Source organism: Oncorhynchus gorbuscha, linkage group LG11, assembly GCF_021184085.1.
Source record: "Oncorhynchus gorbuscha isolate QuinsamMale2020 ecotype Even-year linkage group LG11, OgorEven_v1.0, whole genome shotgun sequence".
NCBI classification, from domain to species: domain Eukaryota; kingdom Metazoa; phylum Chordata; class Actinopteri; order Salmoniformes; family Salmonidae; genus Oncorhynchus; species Oncorhynchus gorbuscha.
Genome location: NC_060183.1, coordinates 33,462,474 through 33,485,944, shown reverse-complemented (window position 1 = coordinate 33,485,944; position 23,471 = coordinate 33,462,474). Strand labels below are relative to the sequence as shown.

The 23,471-nt window shown below is 43.6% G+C and overlaps 1 protein-coding gene across 1 annotated transcript in view; it reads left to right on the top strand.

Moving 5' to 3' along the window:
• The window catches only part of LOC124048539 (cadherin-23-like), a 548,925-nt gene that overhangs the window by 439,566 nt on the left and 85,888 nt on the right, over positions 1-23,471 (top strand). The window contains exons 37-38 of the mRNA XM_046369416.1: positions 11,561-11,788; positions 13,468-13,689. Of these exons, the coding sequence (XP_046225372.1) occupies positions 11,561-11,788; positions 13,468-13,689 (450 nt within the window). The remainder of the gene's footprint in view (positions 1-11,560; positions 11,789-13,467; positions 13,690-23,471) is intronic.

Below are 23,471 nucleotides of genomic sequence, written 5' to 3'. Positions count from 1 at the left end.
TTGGGGCTTCACCATGTTTCATTGAAATGTACAGCTAGCTGTGTGTCATCCGCATGGCAGTAAAAGTTAACATTATGTTTTCGAATGACATCCCCAAAGGTAAACTTTATAGTGAAAACAATAGTGGTCCTAAAACGGAACCTTGAGGAACACCAAAATTTACAGTTGATTTGTCAGAGGACAAACCATTCACAGAGACAAACTGATATCTTTCCGACAGATAAGATCTAAACCAGGCCAGAACTTGTCCGTGTAGACCAATTTGGGTTTCCAATCTCTCCAAAAGAATGTGGTGATCGATGGTATCAAAGCAGCACTAAGGTCAAGGAGCACGAGGACAGATGCAGAGCCTCGGTCTGATGCCATTATAAGGTAATTTACCACCTTAACAAGTGCAGTCTCAGTGCTATGATGGGGTCTAAAACCAGACTGACGCATTTCGTATACATTGTTTTCAGGAAGGCAGTGAGTTGCTGCGCAACAGCCTTTTCTAAAAATGTTGAGAGTAATGGAAGATTAGATATAGGCCGATAGTTTTTTATATTTTCTGGGTCAAGGTTTGAATTTTTCAAAAGAGGCTTTATTACTGCCACTTTTAGTGAGTTTGGTACACATCCGGTGGATAGAGAGCCGTTTATTATGTTCAACATAGGAGGGCCAAGCACAGGAAGCAGCTCTTTCAGTAGTTTAGTTGGAATAGGGTCCAGTGTGCAACTTGAAGGTTTAGAGGCCATGATTATTTTCATCATTTTGTCAAGATATATAGTACTAAAACACTTGAGTGTCTCTCTTGATCCTAGGTCCTGGCAGAGTTGTGCAGACTCAGGACAACTGAGCTTTGAAGGAATACGCAGATTTAAAGAGGAGTCTGTCATTTGCTTTCTAATAATCATGATCTTTTCCATGAATTTATTACTTCTGAAGTGAAAGCAATCCTCACTTCGGGAATGCTGCTTCTTAGTTAGCTTTGCGACAGTATCAAAAATACATTTCGGATTGCTCTTATTTTCCTCAATTAAGTTGGAAAAATAGGATGACCGAGCAGCAGTGAGGGCTCTTCGATACTGCACGGTACTGTCTTTCCAAGCTAGTCGGAAGGCTTCCAGTTTGGTGTGGCGCCATTTCCGTTCCAATTTTCTGGAAGCTTGCTTCAGAGCTCGGGTATTTTCTGTATACCAGGGAGCTAGTTTCTTATGAGAAATATTTGTAGTTTTTAGGGGTGCAACTGCATCTAGGGTATTGCGCAACGTTAAATTGAGTTCCTCAGTTAGGTGGTTAACTGATTTTTGTCCTCTGACGTCCTTGGGTAGGCAGAGGGAGTCTGGAAGGGCATCAAGGAATCTTTGTGTTGTCTGTTAATTTATAGCACAACTTTTGATACTCCTTGGTTGGGGTCTGAGCAGATTATTTGTTGCAATTGCAAACATAATAAAATGGTGGTCCGATAGTCCAGGATTATGAGGAAAAACATTAAGATCCACAACATTTATTCCATGGGACAAAACTAGGTCCAGAGTCTGACTGTGACATTGAGTAGGTCCAGAGACATCCTGGACAAAACCCACTTTGTCGATGATGGCTCCAAAAGCCTTTTGGAGTGGGTCTGTGGACTTTTCCATGTGCATATTAAAGTCACCAAAAATTAGAATATTATCTGCTATGACTACAAGGTCCGATAGGAATTCAGGGAACTCAATGAGGAACGCTGTATATGGCCCAGGAGGCCTGTAAACAGTAGCTATAAAAAGTGATTGAGTAGGCTGCATAGATTTCATGACTAGAAGCTCAAAAGACGAAAACATCATTTTTTTGCACATTTTAATTTACTATCGTAAATTTTTGCAACATCTCCGCCTTTGCGGGAAGCACTGGGGATATGGTCACTAGTGTAACCAGGTGGTGAGGCCTCATTTAAAACAGTAAATTCATCAGGCTTAAGCCATGTTTTAGTCAGGCCAATCACATCGAGATTATGATCAGTGATAAGTTCATTGACTATAACTGCCTTTGAATTTAGGGATCTAACATTAAGTAGCCCTATTTTGAGATGTGAGGTATCACGATCTATTTCAATAATGGCAGGAATGGAGGAGGTATTTATCCTAGTGAGATTGCTAAGGCGAACACCGCCATGTTTCGTTTTGCCCAACCTAGGTCAAGGCACAGACACGGTCTCAATGGGGATAGCTGAGCTGACTACACTGACTGTGCTAGTGGCAGACTCCACTAAGGTGGCAGGCTGGCTAACAACCTGCTGCCTGGCCTGCACCCTATTTCATTGTGGAGCTAGAGGAGTTAGAGCCATGTCTATGTTGGTAGATAAGATGAGAGCACCCCTCCAGCTAGGATGGAGTCCGTCACTCCTCAGCAGGCCAGGCTTGAGTCCCAGAAAGAGGGCCAATTATCAACAAATTCTATCTTTTGTGAGGGGCAGAAAACAGTTTTCAATGAGTGATTGAGTTGTGAGACTCTGCTGTAGAGCTCATCACTCCCCCTAACTGGGAGGGGGCCAGAGACCCCTGTCAACCATGGTAACCATGCAAGGAAACACATGCCGTCATCATTGCTTTGCACAAAAAGGGCATCACAGGCACAGATATTGCTGCCAGTAAGATTGCACCTCAATCAACCATTTATCGGATCATCAAGAACTTCAAGGAGAGCGGTTCAACTGTTGTGAAGAAGGCTTCAGGGTGCCCAATAAACTCCAGCAAGCAACCAGGACCGTCTCCTAAAGTTGATTCAGCTAAGGAATCGGGGCACCACCAGTACAGAGCTTGCTCAGGAATGGCAGCAGGCAGGTGTGAGTGCATCTGCACAGTGAGGGGAAGACTTTTGGAGGATGGCTTGGTGTCAAGAAGGGCAGCAAAGAATCCACTTCTCTCCAGGAAAAACATCAGGGACAGACTGATATTCTGCCAAAAGTCATATTCTCTGATGAATCCCCTTTCCGATTGTTTGGGGCATCCGGAAATAAGTTTGTCCGGAGAAGACAAGGTGAGCGCTACCATCAGTCCTGTGTCATGCCAACAGTAAAGCATCCTGAGACCATTCATGTGTGGGGTTGCTTCTCAGCCAAGGGAGTGGGCTCACTCACAATTGTGCCTAAGAACACAGCCATGAATAAAGAATGGTACCAAAACATCCTCAGAGAGCAACTTCTCCCAACCATCCAGGAACAGTTTGGTAATGAACAACGCCTTTTCCAGCATGATGGAGCACCTTGCCATAAGGAAAAAGTGATAACTAAGTGGCCCGGGGAACAAAACATCGATATTTTGGGTCCATGGCCAGGAAACTCCCCAGACATTAATCCCATTGAGAACTTGTGGTCAATCCTCAAGAGGCGGGTGGACAAACAAAAACTCACAAATTCTGACATACTCCAAGCATTGAGTATGCAAGAATGGGATGCCATCAGTCAGGATGTGGCCCAGAAGTTATTTGACAGCATGCCAGAGCGGATTGCAGAGGTCTTGAAAAAGAAGGGTCAACACGGCAAATATTAACACTTTGCATCAACTTCATGTAATTGTCAATAAATGCCTTTGAACTTATGAAATACTTGTAATTATACTTCAGTATTCCATAGTAACATCTGACAAAAATATCTAAAGACACTGAAGCAGCAAACTTTGTGGAAATTAATATTTGTGTCATTCTCAAAACTTTTGGCCACGACTGTATATTGGCCATATACCACAAACCCCTGAGGTGCCTTATTGCTATTATAAACTGGTTACTGATGTAATTAGAGAGGTAATAATACATGTTTTGTCATACCCATGGTATACAATCTGATATACAATGGCTGTCAGCCAATCAGCATTCAAGGATCAAACCACGCAGTTTATAATTGTTGTTATTTCCTCCAATAGGGACAGTCTCCCTATACTATAAACATCTAACTGACACTACCTTTCTGGTCATACGCCTCTATCTAACAGTACACTTGAAGTGACCCTCGTTTTGAACAGGGCTACTTCTTCATTACACAAAGGAAAAACCACAACCAATTTCTAAAGACTGGTGACATCTAGTGGAAACGGTAGGAACTGCAAGAAGGTCCCTTAGAAATCTGGATTCCCAATGAAAACAATTGAAAAGAGAGTGACCTAAACAATTTAAAATATCTGAAAGGTTTTTCCTCTGGGTTTCACCTGCTACATATGTTATGTTATACTCACAGACATGATTCAAACAGTTTTAGAAACTTCAGAGTGTTTTCTATCCAAATATACTAACACTATGCATATATTATCTTCTGGGGATGAGTAGCAGGCAGTTGAATCGGGGCATGCATTTCATCCGGACGTGAAAATACTGCCCCCTGTCACCAAGAAGTTAAAAGAAATATGTGCAATAGGAGGTCCCAGTAAAAAAGTGACCCCCAAATGTCACGGTATAATTCACACTCCTGATGGTCATTTCAAGTTAATTTACTGCTGTATGCTTATACCAATATATAATATCCTGACCTTGAATGCAATCATTATAACAATACTTTTCAAAGTAACTTCTCTGGGATATGTGGGACAGTAGCGTCCCACCTCGCCAACAGCCAGTGAAATTGCAGGACATCAAAAAAAAAAAAAAAAGAAATCCCGTAATTAAAATTCCTCAAAGATGGAAGTGTTATACACCATTTTAAAGATAAACTACTTGTAAATCCAGCCAGTGTCCGATTTCAAAAAAGCTTTACGGCGAAAGCACACCAAACGATTATGTTAGGTCAGCACATAGTCACAGAAAACCATACAGCCATTTTCCAGCCAAGGAGAGGGCTCACAGAAGTCAGAAATAGCGATTAACTTAATCACTAACCTTTGATGATCTTCATCAGATGGCACTCACAGGACTTCATGTTACACAATAAATGTGTGTTTTGTTCAATAAAGTTAATCTTTATGTCAAAAAACCTCATTTGAAATTGGTGTGTTATGTTCAGAAATGCATTGTCTCAAACAAACATCCGGTGAAAGTGCAGAGAGCCACATAAAATTACAGAAATACTCATAATAAACATTGATAAAAGATAAACATGGAATTATAGATACACTTCTTCTTAATGCAACCCCTGTGTCCGATTTCAAAAAGGCTTTATGGCGAAAGCACACCTTGTGATTATGTTAGGCCAGCACCTAGCCACAAAAACATACAGCCATTTTCCAAAGAAGGAGAGGTGTCAGAAAAGTCAGAAATATCATTAGAAATATTCACTTACCTTTGATTATCTAGATTGGAATGCACTCCCAGGAATCCCAGTTTCACAATAAATGTTTGTTTTGTTAGATAAAGTCCATAATGTATGTTCAAATACCTCCTATTTGTTCGCGCGTTTAGCCCAGTAATCCAAATGCTCAATGCGCGATCGCTTAGTTCCGGCGAAAAGTTTAAAAAGTTATATTACAGTTCGTAAAAACATGTCAAACGATGTATAGAATCGATCTTTAGGATGTTTTTATCATAAATCTTCAATAATGTTTCAACCTGGCAATTCCTTTGTCTTTAGAAATTAAAAGGAACGAAGGTACCTCTCGTGGCCATGCGCATGATTTAGCTCATGGCATTCTGCCAGACACCTGACTCAAACAGCACTCATTTGTTCCCCCTTTACAGTAGAAACAAGGTTCTAAAGACTGTTAACATCTAGTGGAAGCCTTAGGAAGTGCAATATGACCCCAAAGACACTTTATATTGGATAGGCAAAGACTTGAAAACCTACAAACCTCAGATTTCCAACTTCCTGGTTGGATTTTTTCTGTTTTTTGCATGCCATATGAGTTCTGTTATACTCACAGACATCATTCAAACCGTTTTAGAAACTTCAGTGTTTTTTATCCAAATTTACTAAATATATGCATATTCTAGCTTTTAGGCCTGAGTAGCAGGCAGTTTACTCTGGGCCCCTTATTATCCAAGCTACGCAATACTGCCCCCCAGTCCAAAATATGTTAATTTATGGTTTATTTGAACAAGGAAATGTACCAAACCTAAGCTGAAGCATTTAATGCGTGGAACTATCATAATTATATTTATTAAATCCACCTTGCATCGATTAACTTCTTATTGGCAGGTAGGATGATAGTGTCCCACCTGGCCAACATCTGTTGAAATTGCAGATCGCGAAATACACAAGACAGTACTATAAATATGAAACTTTTATAAAATCACCTGTGTAATACATCAAAATAAAGCTTAACGTCTTGTTAATCCAGACGCTGTGTCATATTTCAAAAAGTCTTTACGGCGAATGCAAACCATGCGATTACCTGAGGACAGCGCCGCACATACAAACACATGAAAAACATATTTCAACCAGGCAGGTGCAACACGAAAGTCAGAAATAGCGATATAAAAAATGCCTTACCTTTGAAGATCTTCTTCTGTTGACACTCCAAAAGCTCCCAGTTACATCACAAATGGTCCTTTTGTTTGATAATGTCCTTTATATCCGTAAAAACTCAGTTTTGCTGGCGCGCTTCAGTCAATAATCCACCCAGTTTCCCTCCATCAAAATGCATACAAAATGAATCCCAAACGTTACTAATAAACTTTTCCAAACAAGTCAAACAACATTTCTAATCAAACCTTAGGTACCCTAATACGTAAATAAACGATACAATTTAAGACGGAGAATCGTTATTGTCTTTATCGGAGAAAAATAAGAACACGTGCTTGGAAACACTACAGCCAAAATGGGAGCCGCCTAAGAAACACTACAATTTCTGGGTCATTTTTCTAAAAACATGCCTGAAACTCTTTCTAAAGATTGTTGACATCTAGTGGAAGCCCTATGAACTGCAATCTGGGCCTTATAATAAAAGTGAAAGCTATTGAAAATAATGGTAGGCTGAAATTTGTTTTTTTGGCGTTGGTTTGTACTTGGGGTTTTGCCTGCCATATCAGTTATGTTATATTCACAGACATAATTTTAACAGTTTTAGAAACGTTAGAGTGGTTTATATCCAAATCTACCAATTATATGCATATCCTAGCTTCTGGCCCTGAGTAACAGGCAGGTCACTTTGGGCACGCTTTTCATCCGGACGTCAAAATACTGCCCCCTACCCAAGAGACATTAAAGTTCAAAATTCTAATCTGGGTCGGTGCCCCACATTGGCAATCCTCATTTAAAATGGTCTGGTCAAATGTTTGCCACTGATGTGAAATTTAAATTACACAAAATAATATAAGTTTAAATATATCCATGACATATAAATAGTAAAAAAAAGAAACGTCCCTTTTTCAGAACCTTGCCTTTCAAAGATAATGTGGATAAATCAAAATAACTTCACAGATCTTAATTGAAAAGGGTTTAAACACTGTTTCCCATGCTTGTTCAATGAACCACAAACAACTAATGAACATGCACCTGTGGAACAGTCGTTAAGACATAAAAAGCTTACAGACGGTAGGCAATTAAGGTCACAGTTATGAAAACTTAGGACACTAAAGAGGCCTTTCTACTGACTCTGAAAAACACCCAAAGAACGATGCCCAGGGTCCCTGCTCATCTATGTGAACATGCCTTAGGCATGCTGCAAGGAGGCATGAGGACTGCAGATGTGGCCAAGCCAATAAATTGCAATGTCCGTACTGTGAGACGCCTAAGACAGCGCTACAGGGAGACAGGACGGACAGCTGATCATCCTCGCAGTGCCAGACCATGCGTAACAACACCTGCACAGGATTGGTACATCCGAACATCACCCCTACAGGTACAGGATGGCAACAACAACTGCCCGAGTTACACAAGGAATGCACAGTCCCACCATCAGTGCTCAGACTGTCCGCAATAGGCTGAGAGAGGCTGGACTGATGGCTTGTAGGCCTGTTGTAAGGCAGGTCCTCACCATACATCATTGGCAACAATGTCGCCTATGGGCACAAACCCACCGTCGCTGGACCAGACAGGACTGGCACACAGTGCTCTTCACTGACGAGTCGCTGTTTTGTCTCACAAGGGGTGATGGTCGGATTTGCGTTTATTGTCGAAGGAACGAGCGTTACACGAGACCTGTAATCTAGAGTGGGATTGATTTGGAGGTGGAGGGTCCATCATGGTCTGGGGCAGTGTGTCACAGCATCATCGGACTGAGCTTGTTATCATTGCAGGAAATCTCAACGCTGTGCGTTACAGGGAAGACATCCTCCTCCCTCATGTGGTACCCTTCCTGCAGGCTCATCCTGATATGACCCTCCGCTTGACAATGCCACAAGCCATACTACTTGTTCTGTGCGTGATTTCCTGCGAGACAAGAATCTCAGTGTTCTGCTATTGCCAGCAAAGAGCCCGGATCTCAATCCCATTGAGCACGTCTGGGACCTGTTGGATTGTAGGGGGAGAGCTAGGGCCATTCCCCCCAGAAATGTCTGGGAACTTGCAGGTGTCTTGGTAGAAGATTTGGGTAACATCCCACATCAAGAACTGGCAAATCTGGTGCAGTCCATGAGAAGGAGATGCACTGCAGTACTTAATGCAGCTGGTGGCTACACCAGGCTGTTACTTTTTGATTTTGATTTTTTCATTTTGTCCCTTTGTTCAGGGACACATTATTCCATTTATGTTAGTCACATATAATATTATTATGTTATTATGTTATGTTGAGATGGAGCTGCCACTCTTGCGTGTATCGCTAAAATCAATCAGAGGTGAAATATTTCGGCCTAGGTATAAAGCGATCTATAAAAATGTTATGTTAATATGTTAATATGTTTTCCACTAGCTGGGTTTCTGTACAGCACTTTCAGATATCAGCTGATGTACGAAGGGCTATATAAATACATTTTATTTTATTTTATTTATTAATACATGCATGGATGGAGAACATGCTTCTATTTTCTTAAGCCCTACTTGTCCTTGGCAAACATGATCAAAAAATGATAATCAAATCATGGCAAAACCATCTGTGTGATAATGAATTCAGTGCATCATTGTCTATCAATATCATAAATAGGCCTATGAGACCATAAGACCATACATAGTAAGTGCACAATCAGCTTATACTCCCATGGGTAGGCCTATATGGTACAACATTTTGTTAAAAAGTGGGGTTAGAATGGTTTTAATTGTCATTTTATAACATGCTTGTATAATAGCCTACTAAAAGTTTCCTTACAGGAAAATACACAGCGATTTCTATGAAATTCAATCTGAAAGAGAGCAACTCTCATTTGGGCTTTTCTGATCGGCGGATCTGACCCATTAGTATCTCCCCTGGAGTTGGTAGTGGTTCTCTAAATGGCAGAGAACATGTGGTAAAACCCCTTGGTTTACGCATCTTTGAAGTTTAGACAGTAACAGGAGCCTAATATTTGGGACAGTAACTGAAGTCTGGACACTGACAGTAAGGCCTCACTATTATAATATTAACTTCTTTAGAATGAACTGTTTATTGCAGTAAAATGACAGACCAAATGTTAATTTGTCACACACACAAGTCAGTCAATCAATCACATACTCAATTGCACACGCACGCACGCACGCACGCACGCACGCACGCACGCACGCACACACACACACACACACACACACACACACACACACACACACACACACACACACACACACACGCACAGCTCTCAATTATTCACATGTTCACCCACAGACTACTAATGTAAGTAAGAGCTAAACTTTAAAAAAAACGTTTGTCTGTGTTTGCTTCAATTTAATCTCATCTGAACGGGATGTCCAACTGTGTTTTTAAAAGGTAATTAACTGTTGCTGAAAACACTAATTAGTTCAAATATCACCAATCTACTGGAAATGTAGATAAAGTACTACACTGAACAAAAATATAAATGCAACAATTTACAGTTCATATAAGGAGATCAGCCAATTGAAATAAATTCCTTAGGCCCTAATCTATGGATTTTACATAACTGGGAATACAGATATGCACCTGTTGGTCACAGATACCTTAAAAATATATGGGTGTTGATCAGAAAATCAGTCAGTACCTGGTGTGACCACCATTTGCCTCATGCCCGACACTTCTCCTTCGCATAGACTGTTGATTGTGTCCTGTGGAATGTTATCCCACTCCTCTTCAATGGCTGTGTGATGTTGCTGGATATTGGCGGGAACGGGAACATGCTGCTTTGCACATCGATCCAGAGCATCCCAAATATGCTCAATGGGTGACATGTTTAGTGAGTATGCAGGCCATGGAAGAACTGCAAAATGTTCAGCTTCCCGGAATTGCGACATGAGGCCTTGCATTATCATGCTGAAACATGAGGTGGTGGCGGCGGATGAATGGCATGACAGTGGGCCTCAGGATCTCTGTGCATTCAAATTGCCATCGATAAAATGCAATTGTGTTCCTTTTCGGTAGCTTATGCCTGTCCATACCACAACCCCACCGCCTTCATGGAACACTCTTCATAACGTTGACGTCTGCAAACCACTTGCCCACACGACTCCACACGCGCTGTCTGCCATCTGCCCGGTACAGTTGAAACCGGGATTAATCCGTGAGGAACACACATCTCCAGTCTGCCAGTGGCCATCGAAGGTGAGCATTTACCCACTGAAGTCAGTCAAGATGCTGACTGCTGTCAAGTCAAGAAACTGGTGAGGGTGACGAGCACACAGATGAGCTTCACTGAGATGATTTCTGACAGTTTTTGCAGATATTCTTCGGTTGTGCAAACCCACAGTTTCATCAGCTGTCTGAATGACTGGTCTCAGTCGATCCCGCAGGTGAAGAAGCTGGATGTGGAGATCCTAGGCTGGCGTGGTTATACATGGTCAAAGGTTGTGAGGCCGGTTCGACGTACTGCCAAATTCTCTAAAACGACATTGAAGGCTTCTTATGGTAGAGAAACTAACATTACATTCTCTGGTAACAGCTCTGGTGGACATTCCTGCAGTCAGCATGTCAATTGCACACTCCCTCATCACTTGAGAAATCTGTGGCATTGTATTGTGTGTCAAAACTGCACCTTTTAGAGTGATCTTTTATTCTCCCCAGGACAAGGTGCACCTGTGAAATGATCATGCTGTTTCATGCTTCTTGACATGCCACACCTGTCAGGTGCATGGATTAAATTGGCAAAGAAAAAATGCTTACTCACAACATTTGAGAACAACATTTTAAAGAAATAAGGAAATAATATTTTTGTGCATATGGAAGATTTCTGGGATATTTTATTTCAGTTCATGAAACACTTTACACCAACACTTTACATGTTGCATTTGTATTTTTGCTCAGTGTAGTTGAACTACATGTAGTGGAGCTACTCCCCAAGACTTGTAGGTTCGATCCCTTCAACCAACTTTTGCCCATTCTGTTCCCTTACCCTTTCTAACCTCTCATGCTGTACTGCCTGAATACAAGCCCCCGATGAATGGAGAGTAGAATTTCACTCTGCTTTAAAAACAAATATTTGCTGTACATAGAAAAGATAGTGTATTACTCACAGGATGCTGATAAGTTATTGTCTGTCTGTCTGCCTGCCTGCCTGCCTGCCTGCCTGCCTGCCTGCCTGCCTGCCTGCCTGCCTGTCTGCCTGCCTGTCTGCCTGTCTGCATGTCTGTCTGTCTGCCCGCTAGAATGTGGGAGGCGGTACGTCCGTCCTGCGTGTGGTGGCCACAGACCGTGACATCGGGCCCAACGCCATGCTCTTCTACTACATCACCTCGGGTAACAAGGATCTCACCTTCCGGATGGACCGCATGACCGGTGAGATGGTGACACGACCATCCCCACCTGACCGCGAGCGCCAGCAGGAGTACTGGCTGATCATGATGGTGGAGGACGACGGCACGCCGTCACTATCGGTGAGTCAGAGAGCAGGGTTATTTCGGGATCAAAAAGAAGCTTAGGTGGTGAGCATGGCAGGGGGCGTGTTAATGAGCGCGGTCGGCCATTGGAGTGGCTACATTTTAGAGATTTTTGGGGGGGCCCTCATCTTGGCACTGTCGATGTTGTTTTGAATTTTGACCCTAATTCCCTGCAATTCTACGAATTTCTCCATGTAACAAAAACATTTTTGGTGCAGTTTAAAAGCTAATTTCACGCCACAAATTTCTTGTTACCAAACTATAGTTTTAACATCTACTTTGTGCATGACACAAGTTATTTTTCCAACAATTGTTTACAGAAAGATTGTTTCATTTATAATTTACTGTATCACAATTCCCGTTGGTCAGAAGTTTACATGCATTAAGTTGACTGTGGCTTTAAACAGCTTGGAAAATTCCAGAAAATGATGTGATGGCTTTAGAAGCTTCTGATAGGCTAATTGACATAATTTTTGTCAATTGGAGGTGTACCTGTGGATGTATTTCAAGGCATACCATCAAACTCAGTGCCTCTTTGCTTGACATCATGGGGAAATCAAAAGAAATCATCCAAGACCTCAGAAAATTGTAGACATCCACAATACTGGTTGATCCTTGGGAGCAATTTCCAAACGCCTGAAGGTCCCGCGTTCATCTATACAAACAATAGAGCGCAAGTATAAACACCATGGGACCACGCAGCCGTCATACCGCTCAGGAAGGAGACGTACATTTTGGAGAAATATCCTCTGGTCTGATGAAACAGAAATTGAACTGTTTGGCCATAATGACCATTATGTGTGGAGGAAAAAGTAGGAGGCTTGCAAGCCGAAGAAAACCATCCCAACCGTAAAACACGGTGGTGGCAGCATGTTGAGATGTGTCTGTTAGTTGAACTCTGTGAAGCATTTATTTCTGCTGAAATTTCTGAGGCTGGTATCTCTTATGAACTCATCCTCTGCAGCAGACGTAACTTTGAGTCTTCCTTTCCTCTGGCGGTCCTCATGAGAGCCAGTTTCATCATAGTGCTTGGTAGTTTTTGCGACTGCACTTGAAGAAACTTCAAAAGTTCTTGAAATTTTCCAAATTAACTTACCTTCATGTCTTAAAGTACTGATGGACTGTCATTTCTCTTTGCTTATTTGAGCTGTTCCTGCCATAATATGGACTTGGTCTTTTACCAAATAGGGCTGTATTCTGTGTACCATCCTTACCTTTTCACAACACAACTGATTGGGTCAAACACATTAAGAAGGAAATACATTCCACAAATTAACTTTTAACAAGGCACACCTTTTAATTGAAATGCATTCCAGGTGATTACCTCATGAAGCTGGTTGAGAGAATGCCAAGAGTGTGCAACGCTATCATCAAGGCAAAGGGTGGCTACTTTGAAGAACCTCAAATATAAAATACTTTTTTCGTTACTACAGAATTCCATATGTGTTATTCTATTGTTTTGATGTCTTCACTATTATTCTACAATGTAGAAAATAGTTAAAATAAAGAAAAACCCTTGAATGAGTAGGTTTGTCCAACTTTTTGACTGGTACTCTAGATCTTTTAAAAATGGAGTATCAAAGTTATTAGTGTGCTGGAGTTTATTTTTTATTCAATAATGTACAGTTTGTGCCCTCAGCATGCTTTTTCTACACCCTTTTCTGTCTCATCACTAGTCATCGACTACCATCTACGTGCGTATAGTGGATGAGAACGACAACGCGCCAGAGTTTCCAGAGGAAGAGTATGTGACGGTGCTGAGCGAGGGCCCCAACACCGTGGGTGCCATTATTGCCACGGTAACCGCCATCGACCCAGACGAGGGCCTCAATGGCACCCTGCGATATGCCATCGTCCACGGAAACCTGGACATCACCTTCCACATCAATCACACTACCGTAAGAATATGGACAGATATTTTACACTGATACCTAACCTACTTTGTTCTGTGCAGACCTTGGTTTTTCTACTATTTGAAAACCCTTCAGATAGTTTAGCTGTGATTGATTGCGCTTTCCTTGCGCATTCAAAGAAATAGAAAAATCAAATTAAATGTTATTCATCGCATGTTCCGAATACAACAGATCTAGACTTAACCATGAAATGCTTGTCTATGAGCCCTTCCCAATGATGCAGAGTTTTAAAAAATATATAATAAAAAGAAAAGTTGTAACACAAGGAATAAAATACACAAGAATGGAGCTATATACAGGGAGTGCTATATACCAGATCAATGTGCAGGAGTATGAGGTATTTGAGTTAGATTTATACAACGGTTGGTTGTAATCCTCAATGCTTATTGGTTAAAACAGTCCAGCTGATTTCTCTTCCACATTTACCACCAGCTAAATCAATGATGTTAAAATACCTATTTACTCTATTCCATGTGTCTACGCAATCCACTGTCACATCAGCCCAACCAGGTAATTTATACATTTGATCTCCACTATAAAAAGCATCTAGACATTATCTCACATTTCTTTTAGACTAAAGTTTAGTTTTCAATAACGGAGATTTGTATAAACCTTGCTGTCTGTCTCTCCGGCATTTGCAACATTGTTTCGATATTGAAATTCAATCCCCAGCTTTCCCATAGTAATGAACGTGTTGGGAGTCGGGATGAGACAGACAGGTAGGCATCTTTTCTCAGCTAGCTGAAATCATGAATCAGCATAATTTTGTATGGATATATACAAATAACTATCAATAGAAAACAGGTCAAATGAAGTGCAGCTAGTTTGAAGTCTTTTCGGCTTAAGTTTGAAGTTTGTGTTAGCTGTGTTTCTGGATAGATCCTCTGAACAACAATGTCCTGACGAGAGAGCACGTTTTCTACACCAGGCAAAATCACGCCTCAATTAGCTCATTGTTATGGGTTTATCCAATTAAATGTCACTAGAAAACAGCTGCACTGTTTGACGTTACTGTAAGTTAGCCGTAGTTGGCTAGCTAGCAAGCAAGAGATAAAAAAGTTGCCAGCCAGTTTGGCAATAGAACATTTAGAATGAACGACTGGGTTGTTCCAAAGATACAGAACAAAAAGACTGAATGACTGGGTTGAGTCTCTGGCAACCAAACCAATAGAATGAATGACCAGCCGGCTTGGGTAGCAACTCTATATTTGTGTCTGGACTGTATCTTGTGGAAGGATGAAAGAGTATGAATAAATTCATCAAAATAAAGTTAATGAAAATATGTAAATAATTATTTGAATATGTTGGTAACCCGTTGTATAAAAGTGATAACATCGTGTCAATATGTCCCCCAAACACTGGCTTCTCGGGCATTATCTCTTATAGGGATAGCCCCCTTTTTTTTACATTTTTGCCTAAATGACATACCCAAATCTAACTGCCTGTAGCTGAGGCCCTGAAGCAAGGATATGCATATTCTTGGTAGCATTTGAAAGGAAACACTTTGAAGTTTTTGGAAATGTGAATTGAATGTAATATTGAATTGAACACTTTTGATTTGGAAGAAGAAAATATAAAGAAAAAACCAACCGGTCTTTTTCTACCATCATCTTTGAAATGCAAGAGAAAGGTTCTAGCCAGTTCTAGCCATCACTCTGGTTGTAATTCCGATAGTCCACAAGATGGCAGCAGTGTATGTGCAAAGTTGATGGATGGATAACTTGAAGTATGAAAGAACTACAATACTTTTAGTGTGAAGTCCCCAGGTACATTTGGGCAAATCGTGAAGGAGCCATTCGCATTCATATTACATTTTTCTTCAAGAATATTGTCAAATCTGTATACTTTGATTTAGCTTTCCAAGTGTTAGTAGCCATATTACAAGTTCAACATTTGCAAAATAACCAGTTTTCATAACTTCATAACTCTTAATATTGTTATAATTTTTGTCCAAAATGAAAAGGCCTGCTGTCGTACAAGGTTAGTAGCTACATTTTATGACATATGCATGGTTTCCGGATACTCCCGTAAATCCCAGCTCATTGGCTATCTAGCTAGATTTGTTTGACCCCGATTAGCGCTTATTTGACAAAGATACAATCGTTCAAGTGATGACCGCCCGCTTCATCGACGTGCCATGAAGGCGTCGCTCTCTGATCAAATATGGTGTCCTATAGGATATACTACACCCCTAGTGATATAGTGAAGTCTTACCTTCTAGGATCTCCTAGGGATACATACAAACGTGATTTAACTCATTGAACAACATTTAGGGTGATATTTTCACAGTTTCCTTTCTTTGCAAATTGAACGAGTGTAACGGTTGTTGTCTGGAGATAGAGAGGACCAAAGCGAGTCGTGGTTAGTGTTCATCTTTTTAATGGAAAACTGAACACTTCAAAAACACAAAACAACAAAGTGACAAACGAGTCCCCTCCTATAGGGGAGGGTCTGGGTGGGCATCTGTCCGCGGTTGCGACTCTGGCTTTGGACGTGGACCCCACTCCACCGTAGTCTTAGTCCGCTTCTCTGGCCTCCTAGGAACGGCGACCCTCGCCGCTAATCTAGAACTGGCAACCCTACTAAAGGGCCCCACTGGACTGAGGGGCATCTCCGGACTGAAGGGCAGCTCCGGACAGAAGCGCAATTCCGGCATCGCCGGCGTGACAGGCGGCTCTGGCAGCTCCTGGCTGACTGAAGGCTCTGGCGGGTCCTGGCTAGCTGACGGCTCTGGCGGCTCCTGGCTGGCAGACGGCGCTGGCAGCTCCTGGCTGGCTGGCGGATCTGGCAGCTCCTGGCTGGCTGGCGGATCTGGCGGCTCCTGGCTGGCTGGCGGCTCTGGCGGCTCAGGACAGACGGGAGACAATGGCGGCTCAGGACAGACAGGAGACTCTGGCGGCTCAGGACAGACGGGAGACTCTGGCGGCTCAGGACAGACGGGAGACTCTGGCGGCTCAGGACAGACGGGAGACTCTGGCGGCTCAGGACAGACGGGAGACTCTGGCGGCTCAGGACAGGCGGGAGACTCTGGCGGCTCAGGACAGGCGGGAGACTCTGGCGGCTCAGGACAGGCGGGAGACTCTGGCGGCTCAGGACAGGCGGGAGACACTGGCGGCTCAGGACAGACGGGAGACTCTGGCGGCTCAGGACAGACTGGAGACTCTGGCGGCTCAGGACAGACTGGAGACTCTGGCGGCTCTGGACAGACGAGGCCCACTGTAGGCCTGGTGCGTGGTGCCGGCACTGGTGGTACCGGGCTGGGGACACGCACCTCAGGGCGAGTGCGAGGAGCAGGAAGAGGGAGTACTGGACCCTGAAGGCGCACTGGTGGCCTGGTGCGTGATGCCGGCACTGGTGGTACTGGGCCAAGGACATGCACGTCAGGGCGAGTGCGAGGAGCAGGAACAGGGTGTACTGGAATCTGGAGACACACAGGAAGCCTGGTGCAGGGGGCTGCCACCGGAGGGCTGGTGCGTGAAGATGGCACCGGATGCAACGGACCGAGAAGGCGCACTGGAGAACTGGAGCACCGAGCCTGCCAAACCTTACCTGGTTGAATGCTCCCCGTAGCCAGGCCAGTGCGGCGAGGTGGAATAGCCCGCACTGGGCTGTGCTGGTGAACCGGGGATGCCATATGTAAGGCTGGTGCCAAATATGCCGGCCCGAGGAGACGCACTGGAGACCAGATGCGTATAGCCGGCTTCATGGCACCTGGCTCGATGCCCGGCCGATACGAGGAGCTGGAATGTACCGCACCGGTCTATGCTCACGCACCGGGGACACTGTGCGCTCCACCGCATAACACGGTGCCTGCCCGACACAACACCCTCTATGTCCACGATAAGCACAGGGAGTTGGTGCAGGTCTCCTACCTGCCTTAGCCACACTCCCTGTGTGCCCAACCCCAAGACATTTTTGGGGCTGCCTCTCAGGCTCTCTTGCCAGCCGTGTTCCCTCAAAGCGCTGGCTCCCTTTAGCTGCTGCCTCCGCTCTCCTGTCTGCCTCCACCTGTTCCCATGGGAGGCGATCCTTCCAGCCAGAATCTCCTCCCATGTGTAGCAACCCTTGCCATCTAGATTGTCCTCCCATGTCCATTCCTCCTTATCGCGCTGCTCCTGCTGCTGCTGCCTGATACCACACTGCTTGGTCCTTTTTTGGTGTGTGGTTCTGTAACGGCAGTCGTCTGGAGATAGAGAGGACCAAAGCGCAGTGTGGTTAGTGTTCATCATTTTAATGGAAAACTGAACACTTCAAAAACACAAAACAACAAAGTGACAACCGAAACAGTTCTATCTGGTGCAGACACACAAAGACTGAAAATAACCACCCACAAACCCCAACAGAAAACAGGGTAGCTAAATATGGTTCCCAATCAGAGACAATGACTAACACCTGCCTCTGATTGAGAACCATATCAGGGAAAACAAGAAACCCAATCAAGAAACACAAAACATAGAATACCCACCCAACTCACGTCCTGACCAACTAAAACAAAGAAATAACACAAGAACTAGGGTCAGAACGTGACGAGTGTCTATGCAAATTGAATAAGTGGAAATACAAAATTGATCGTGCATGCTATATGGACCTTTTTAAGACATGAAAAATGATTTTATCTAACAAAACAACACCATGTTATTTCTGGGACCCTCTCTCTCAGCTCCCTCTTGTACTCCCTGTTCACCAATAAATGTGTAGCGACACACGTCCCCATCTTAATCATCAAGCTTGCTGACGACACAACAACGATGACCAACAAATTGGAAGCCAATTCTAGATTTAATTTTGGATTGGAGATGCTTAGTGTGAGTCTGGAGGGAGAGTTTACAGTCTAGCCAGAAACCTAGGTATTTGTAGTTGTCCACATATTCTAAGTCAGAACCGTCCAGAGTAGTGATGGGGGGGGGGGGGGGGGGGGGGGGGGGGCATGCAGCAATCGGTTGAAGAGCATGCACTTAGTTTTACGAGAATTTAAAAGCAGTTGGAGGCCTCGGAAGGAGTGTTGTATGGCATTGAAGCTCGTTTGGAGGGTTGTTGACAGTGTCCAAAGAAGGGCCAGATGTATACAGAATGGTGTCATCTGCGTAGAGCGAGAGCGACAGCGACATCATTGATGTATAAAGAGAAATGAGTTGGCCCAAGAATTTAACCCTGTGGCCCACCATAGAGACTGCCGGAGGTCCGGACAATTTGTCACACTGAACTCGATCTGAGAAGTAGTTGGTGAACCAGGCGAGGCAGTCATTTGAGAAGCCAAGGCTATTGAGTCTGCCGATAAGAGCACAGTGTTTGACAGAGTCGAAAACCTTGGCCAGGCCGATGAAGACGGTTGCACAGTACTGTCTTTTGTCGATTGCAGTTATGATCTTGTTTAGGACCTTGAGCGTGGCTGAGGTGCACCCATGATCAGCTTGGTAACCAGATTGCATAGTGGAGTAGGTACGGTGTCCCGCTTGCGTGCAGCTACGACAATATCCGCTGAAATTGGCGAAATTCAAAATACAAAAATTGTAATATTAAAAATTCATGTAAATACAAGTTGTCAAAAAGGCTTTACGGCGAAATGATACCATCAGATTATCTGAGGACAGCGCCCCACACCAAAATACTTTTTCAAAACAGCACAGGCATCACAACATCTCAAATAGCGATAAAAGTAATTGAAGATCTTCCTCCTTTTGCAAGGGTCCCAGCTTGTTCGATAAAGCCCCTCTTAATTTCCAAAAAACGACTTTCTAAAGACTGTTGACATCTATTTGTTTTTCCTATAGGCTAGCATTGAAATGACATGTGACCTCAAAAACACATGGATTTTCCCGAGTAGGGGTAGCCAGGTAGAAAGCATGGCCAATGATCAATTATCATAGATTTATCGGTGGTGTCAATGTTTCCTATCTTCAGTGCAGTGGGCAGCTGGGAGGAGGTGCTCTTATTCTTCATGGACTTTACAGTGTCCCAAAACTTTTTGGAAATTGTGCGACAGGATGCAAATTTCTGTTTGAAAAAGCTAGCCATAGCTTTTCTAACGACCTGTGTATATTGGTTCCTGACTTCCCTGAAAAGTTGCATATCGAGGGGGCTATTCGATGCTAATGCAGAACGCAACAGGATATTTTTGTGCTGGTCAAGGGCAGTCAAGTCTTGGATGAACCAAGAGCTGTATCTGTTCTTAGTTCTACATTTTGTTGAATGGGGCATGCTTATTTAAGATGGAAGGGAAAGCACTTTTAAAGAGCAATCAGTTTTCCTTTACTGACGGGATGAGGTCAATATCTTTCCAGGTTACCCGGGCCAGGTCGATTAGAAAGGCCTGCTCACAGAAGTGTTTTAGGGAGCGTTTGACAGTGATGAGGGGTGGTCGTTTGACTGCGGCTCCGTAGCGGATACAGGCAATGAGGCAGTGATCGCTGAGATCCTGGTTGAAGACAGCGGAGGTGTATTTGGAGGGCCAGTTGGTCAGGATGACGTCTATGAGGGTGCCCTTGCTTACAGAGTTAGGGTTGTACCTGGTGGGTTCCTTGATGATTTGTGTGAGATTGAGGGCATCTAGCTTAGATTGTAGGACTGCCGGGGTGTTAAGCATATCCCAGTTTAGGTCACCTAACAGAACAAACTCTGAAGCTAGATGGTGTCCAGGGCACAGCTGGGAGCTGAGGGGGGTCGGTAGCAGGCGGCAACAGTGAGAGACTTATTTCTGGAGAGAGTAATTTTCAAAATTAGTAGTTCGAACTGTTTGGGTATGGACCTGGAAAGTATGACATTACTTTGCAGGCTATCTCTGCAGTAGACTGCAACTCCTCCCCCTTTGGCAGTTCTATCTTGACGGAAGATGTTATAGTTGGGTATGGAAATCTCTGCATTTTTGGTGGCCTTCCTGAGCCAGGATTCAGACACGGTAAGGACATCAGGGTTAGCAGAGTGTGCTAAAGCAGTGAGTAAAACAAACTTAGGGAGGAGGCTTCTGATGTTGACATGCATAAAACCAAGGCTTTTTCGATCACAGAAGTCAACAAATGAGGGTGCCTGGGGACATGCAGGGCCTGGGTTTACCTCCACATCACCCGAGGAACAGAGAAGGAGTAGTATGAGGGTGCGGCTAAAGGCTATCAAAACTGGTCGCCTAGAGCGTTGGGAACATGCTGGTTGTAATGGGTGAGGTCACCGCATGTGTGGGAGGTGGGACGAAGGAGGTATCAGGGGTATGAAGAGTGGAACTAGGGGCTCCATTGTGAACTAAAACAATGATAACTAACCTGAGCAACAGTATACAAGGAATATTGACATTTGAGAGAGACATACAGCGAGGCATACACTAATCACAGGTGTTGAATTGGGAAGGCTAGCTAAAACAGTAGGTGAGACAACAACAGCTAATCAGCTAGCACAACAACAGCAGGTAAAATGGCGTTGACTAGGCAACGGGGCCGACAGATAAAACAAACAAGCAGAATGGAGTACCGTGATTAATGGACAGTCCAGCGTGCATCAGCTATGTAGCCAAGTGATCAGTGTCCAGGGGGCAGCGGTGGATGGGGCAGGGAGGCTGGACTGGCGAGTGTTATCCAGGTTAAAAAACTAACAATGACTAAATAGCTTGTAGTTATGTTTGCTGGTTAGCTTCTGGTGGTTCTTGAGTGTGTTCTAAAAATAATAAATAATTGCGATGCCGTATCATATTGGGTGAGGCAGGTTTCTGGAAGGTATAAACAAATTAAAAATCGGAAAGAGATAGAAAGTACATATGGGTCCAGTGAGTGTTTGGGACGCGGCGATGCAGACGGTTAGCAGGCCTGTGCTAACAAGCTAACAGTTAGCAGGCCGGGGTGAACAAGGTAGCAGTTAGCGGACCAGGGCTAAACAAGCTAGCAGTTAGCAGGCCGAATTAGCAAGCAAGGAGATACCAAGGGCTAGAGAGTTAGCCTTTGGGGGACGTTGCGATGGCTGAGTCTGTTTATTCCGCTTCATGCGGTGACATCAATAGACCGGTCGTGGGCCCGGGTATTGTAGCCCAGGAGTATGCTACGGTGGTAAGCACAGGTGCTCTGACCGGGCTAGCTTCAAGCTAAGTGGGTGGAAACGCTAGCCAGGAGTAATCATCCGGGGTTGCGGTTTAGCTAGATAGCTAGTTGTGAAGATCCAGCTGAAAAATGTTCCGTTTGCGGTGGGAATCCAGGGATAAAAAATAAATAGGTCCGTTATGCTCTGGTTAGCGTCGCGTTGTTCGAACTGGCGAGAGCTTTCCGAGCTAAAGGTTAGCTGATGACCGGTTAGCTGAGGACCGCTAGCATAGCTGGTGGTTAGCTGGCTAGCTTCAGTTGAGGGGTTCCGGTTCCGAAGTAAATATAAATACTTTAGGAAAAAGTAGCTACATTGGGTGAGGCGGGTTGCAGGAGAGTATTTGGAAGCTTAGGGTTAGCAAAATGTTTTTAAAGTTATTAAAAATATGTAAAAACGAAAAAGAAACGATATATACAAGGGACACAATACGACAGGACGACTTACTGCTACACCATCCTGAGACTGGGACGGAGATTTGTCTTCTAACAAGACAATGATCCAAAACATAAAGCAAAATCTACAATGGAATGGTTCAAAAATAAACATATCCAGGTGTTAGAATGGCCAAGTCAAAGTCCAGACCTGAATCCAATAGAGAATCTGTGGAAAGAACTGAAAACTACTGTTCACAAATGCTCTCCATCCAACCTCACTGAGCTCGAGCTGTTTTGCAAGGAGGAATGGGAAAAAAATTCAGTCTCTCGATGTGCAAAACTGATAGAGACATACCCCAAGCGACTTACAGCTGTAATCGCAGCAAAAGGTGGCGCTACAAAGTATTAACTTAAGGGGGCTGAATAATTTTGCACGCCCAATTCTTCAGTTTTGAAATATCCAATAAATGTCGTTCCACTTCATGATTGTGTCCCACTTGTTGTTGATTCTTCCCAAGAAAATACAGTTTTATATGTTTATGTTTGAAGCCTGAAATGTGGCAAAGGTCGCAAAGTTCAAGGGGGCCGAATACATTCGCAAGGCACTGTAAGTGGTCTAAAGTTTTAGAAGCCATAGTAGCGCAGGAGATGTGTTGGTAGAAGTGAGGTAGAATGGTTTTAAGTCTCTCGGCATTAGTCTCGTTCATCAGAAATGCTGCTTCTGGGTGAGAGGTTTCTTGTTTGTTTATGGCCCAATACAGTTCTTTAACTGCCAATGTGGTGGAGTGATGTATACAGCAGTGATGATTATGGATTAAAACTCTCTTGGTATTCTATATCAGGTGTGAAAAAGCTTGAGATTTGCTTCGCATTGGAAGTTGCGCACCAGTTGTTGTTTATAAAGAGACATAGCCCTCTCCTTTTGGACTTGCCAGAGGCTGCGTTCGTCCAATCGTGTCGCTGCATGGAGAAACCACTGAGTCCTACGTACATAGAATCTTCCAGCCACGTCTCTGCAAGGCATATAATATTACAGATTTTCAAGTCTCTGATAGGAGACTCTGGAACGAAGCTCATCCATCTTTTTCTCAAGTGACTGGACATTTGCCAATAGAACAGAGGGGGGTGCTAGTCGATATTCTCTTAGTCTCAATCTCATTAGGATGCCGGCACGTCGCATGTGTCTATGCCTGCAGTGTTTTGGTAGTCCATGAAACAAAGAAATGGCGTCCGGTATGAACAAGGGAACAGCTGAGTTGGTGTTAAAGTCGGATTTGAAATTGAAATCAAGGTTAATAATAAATGTCGATCTGATGTCCAGAAGTATTTGGCGGT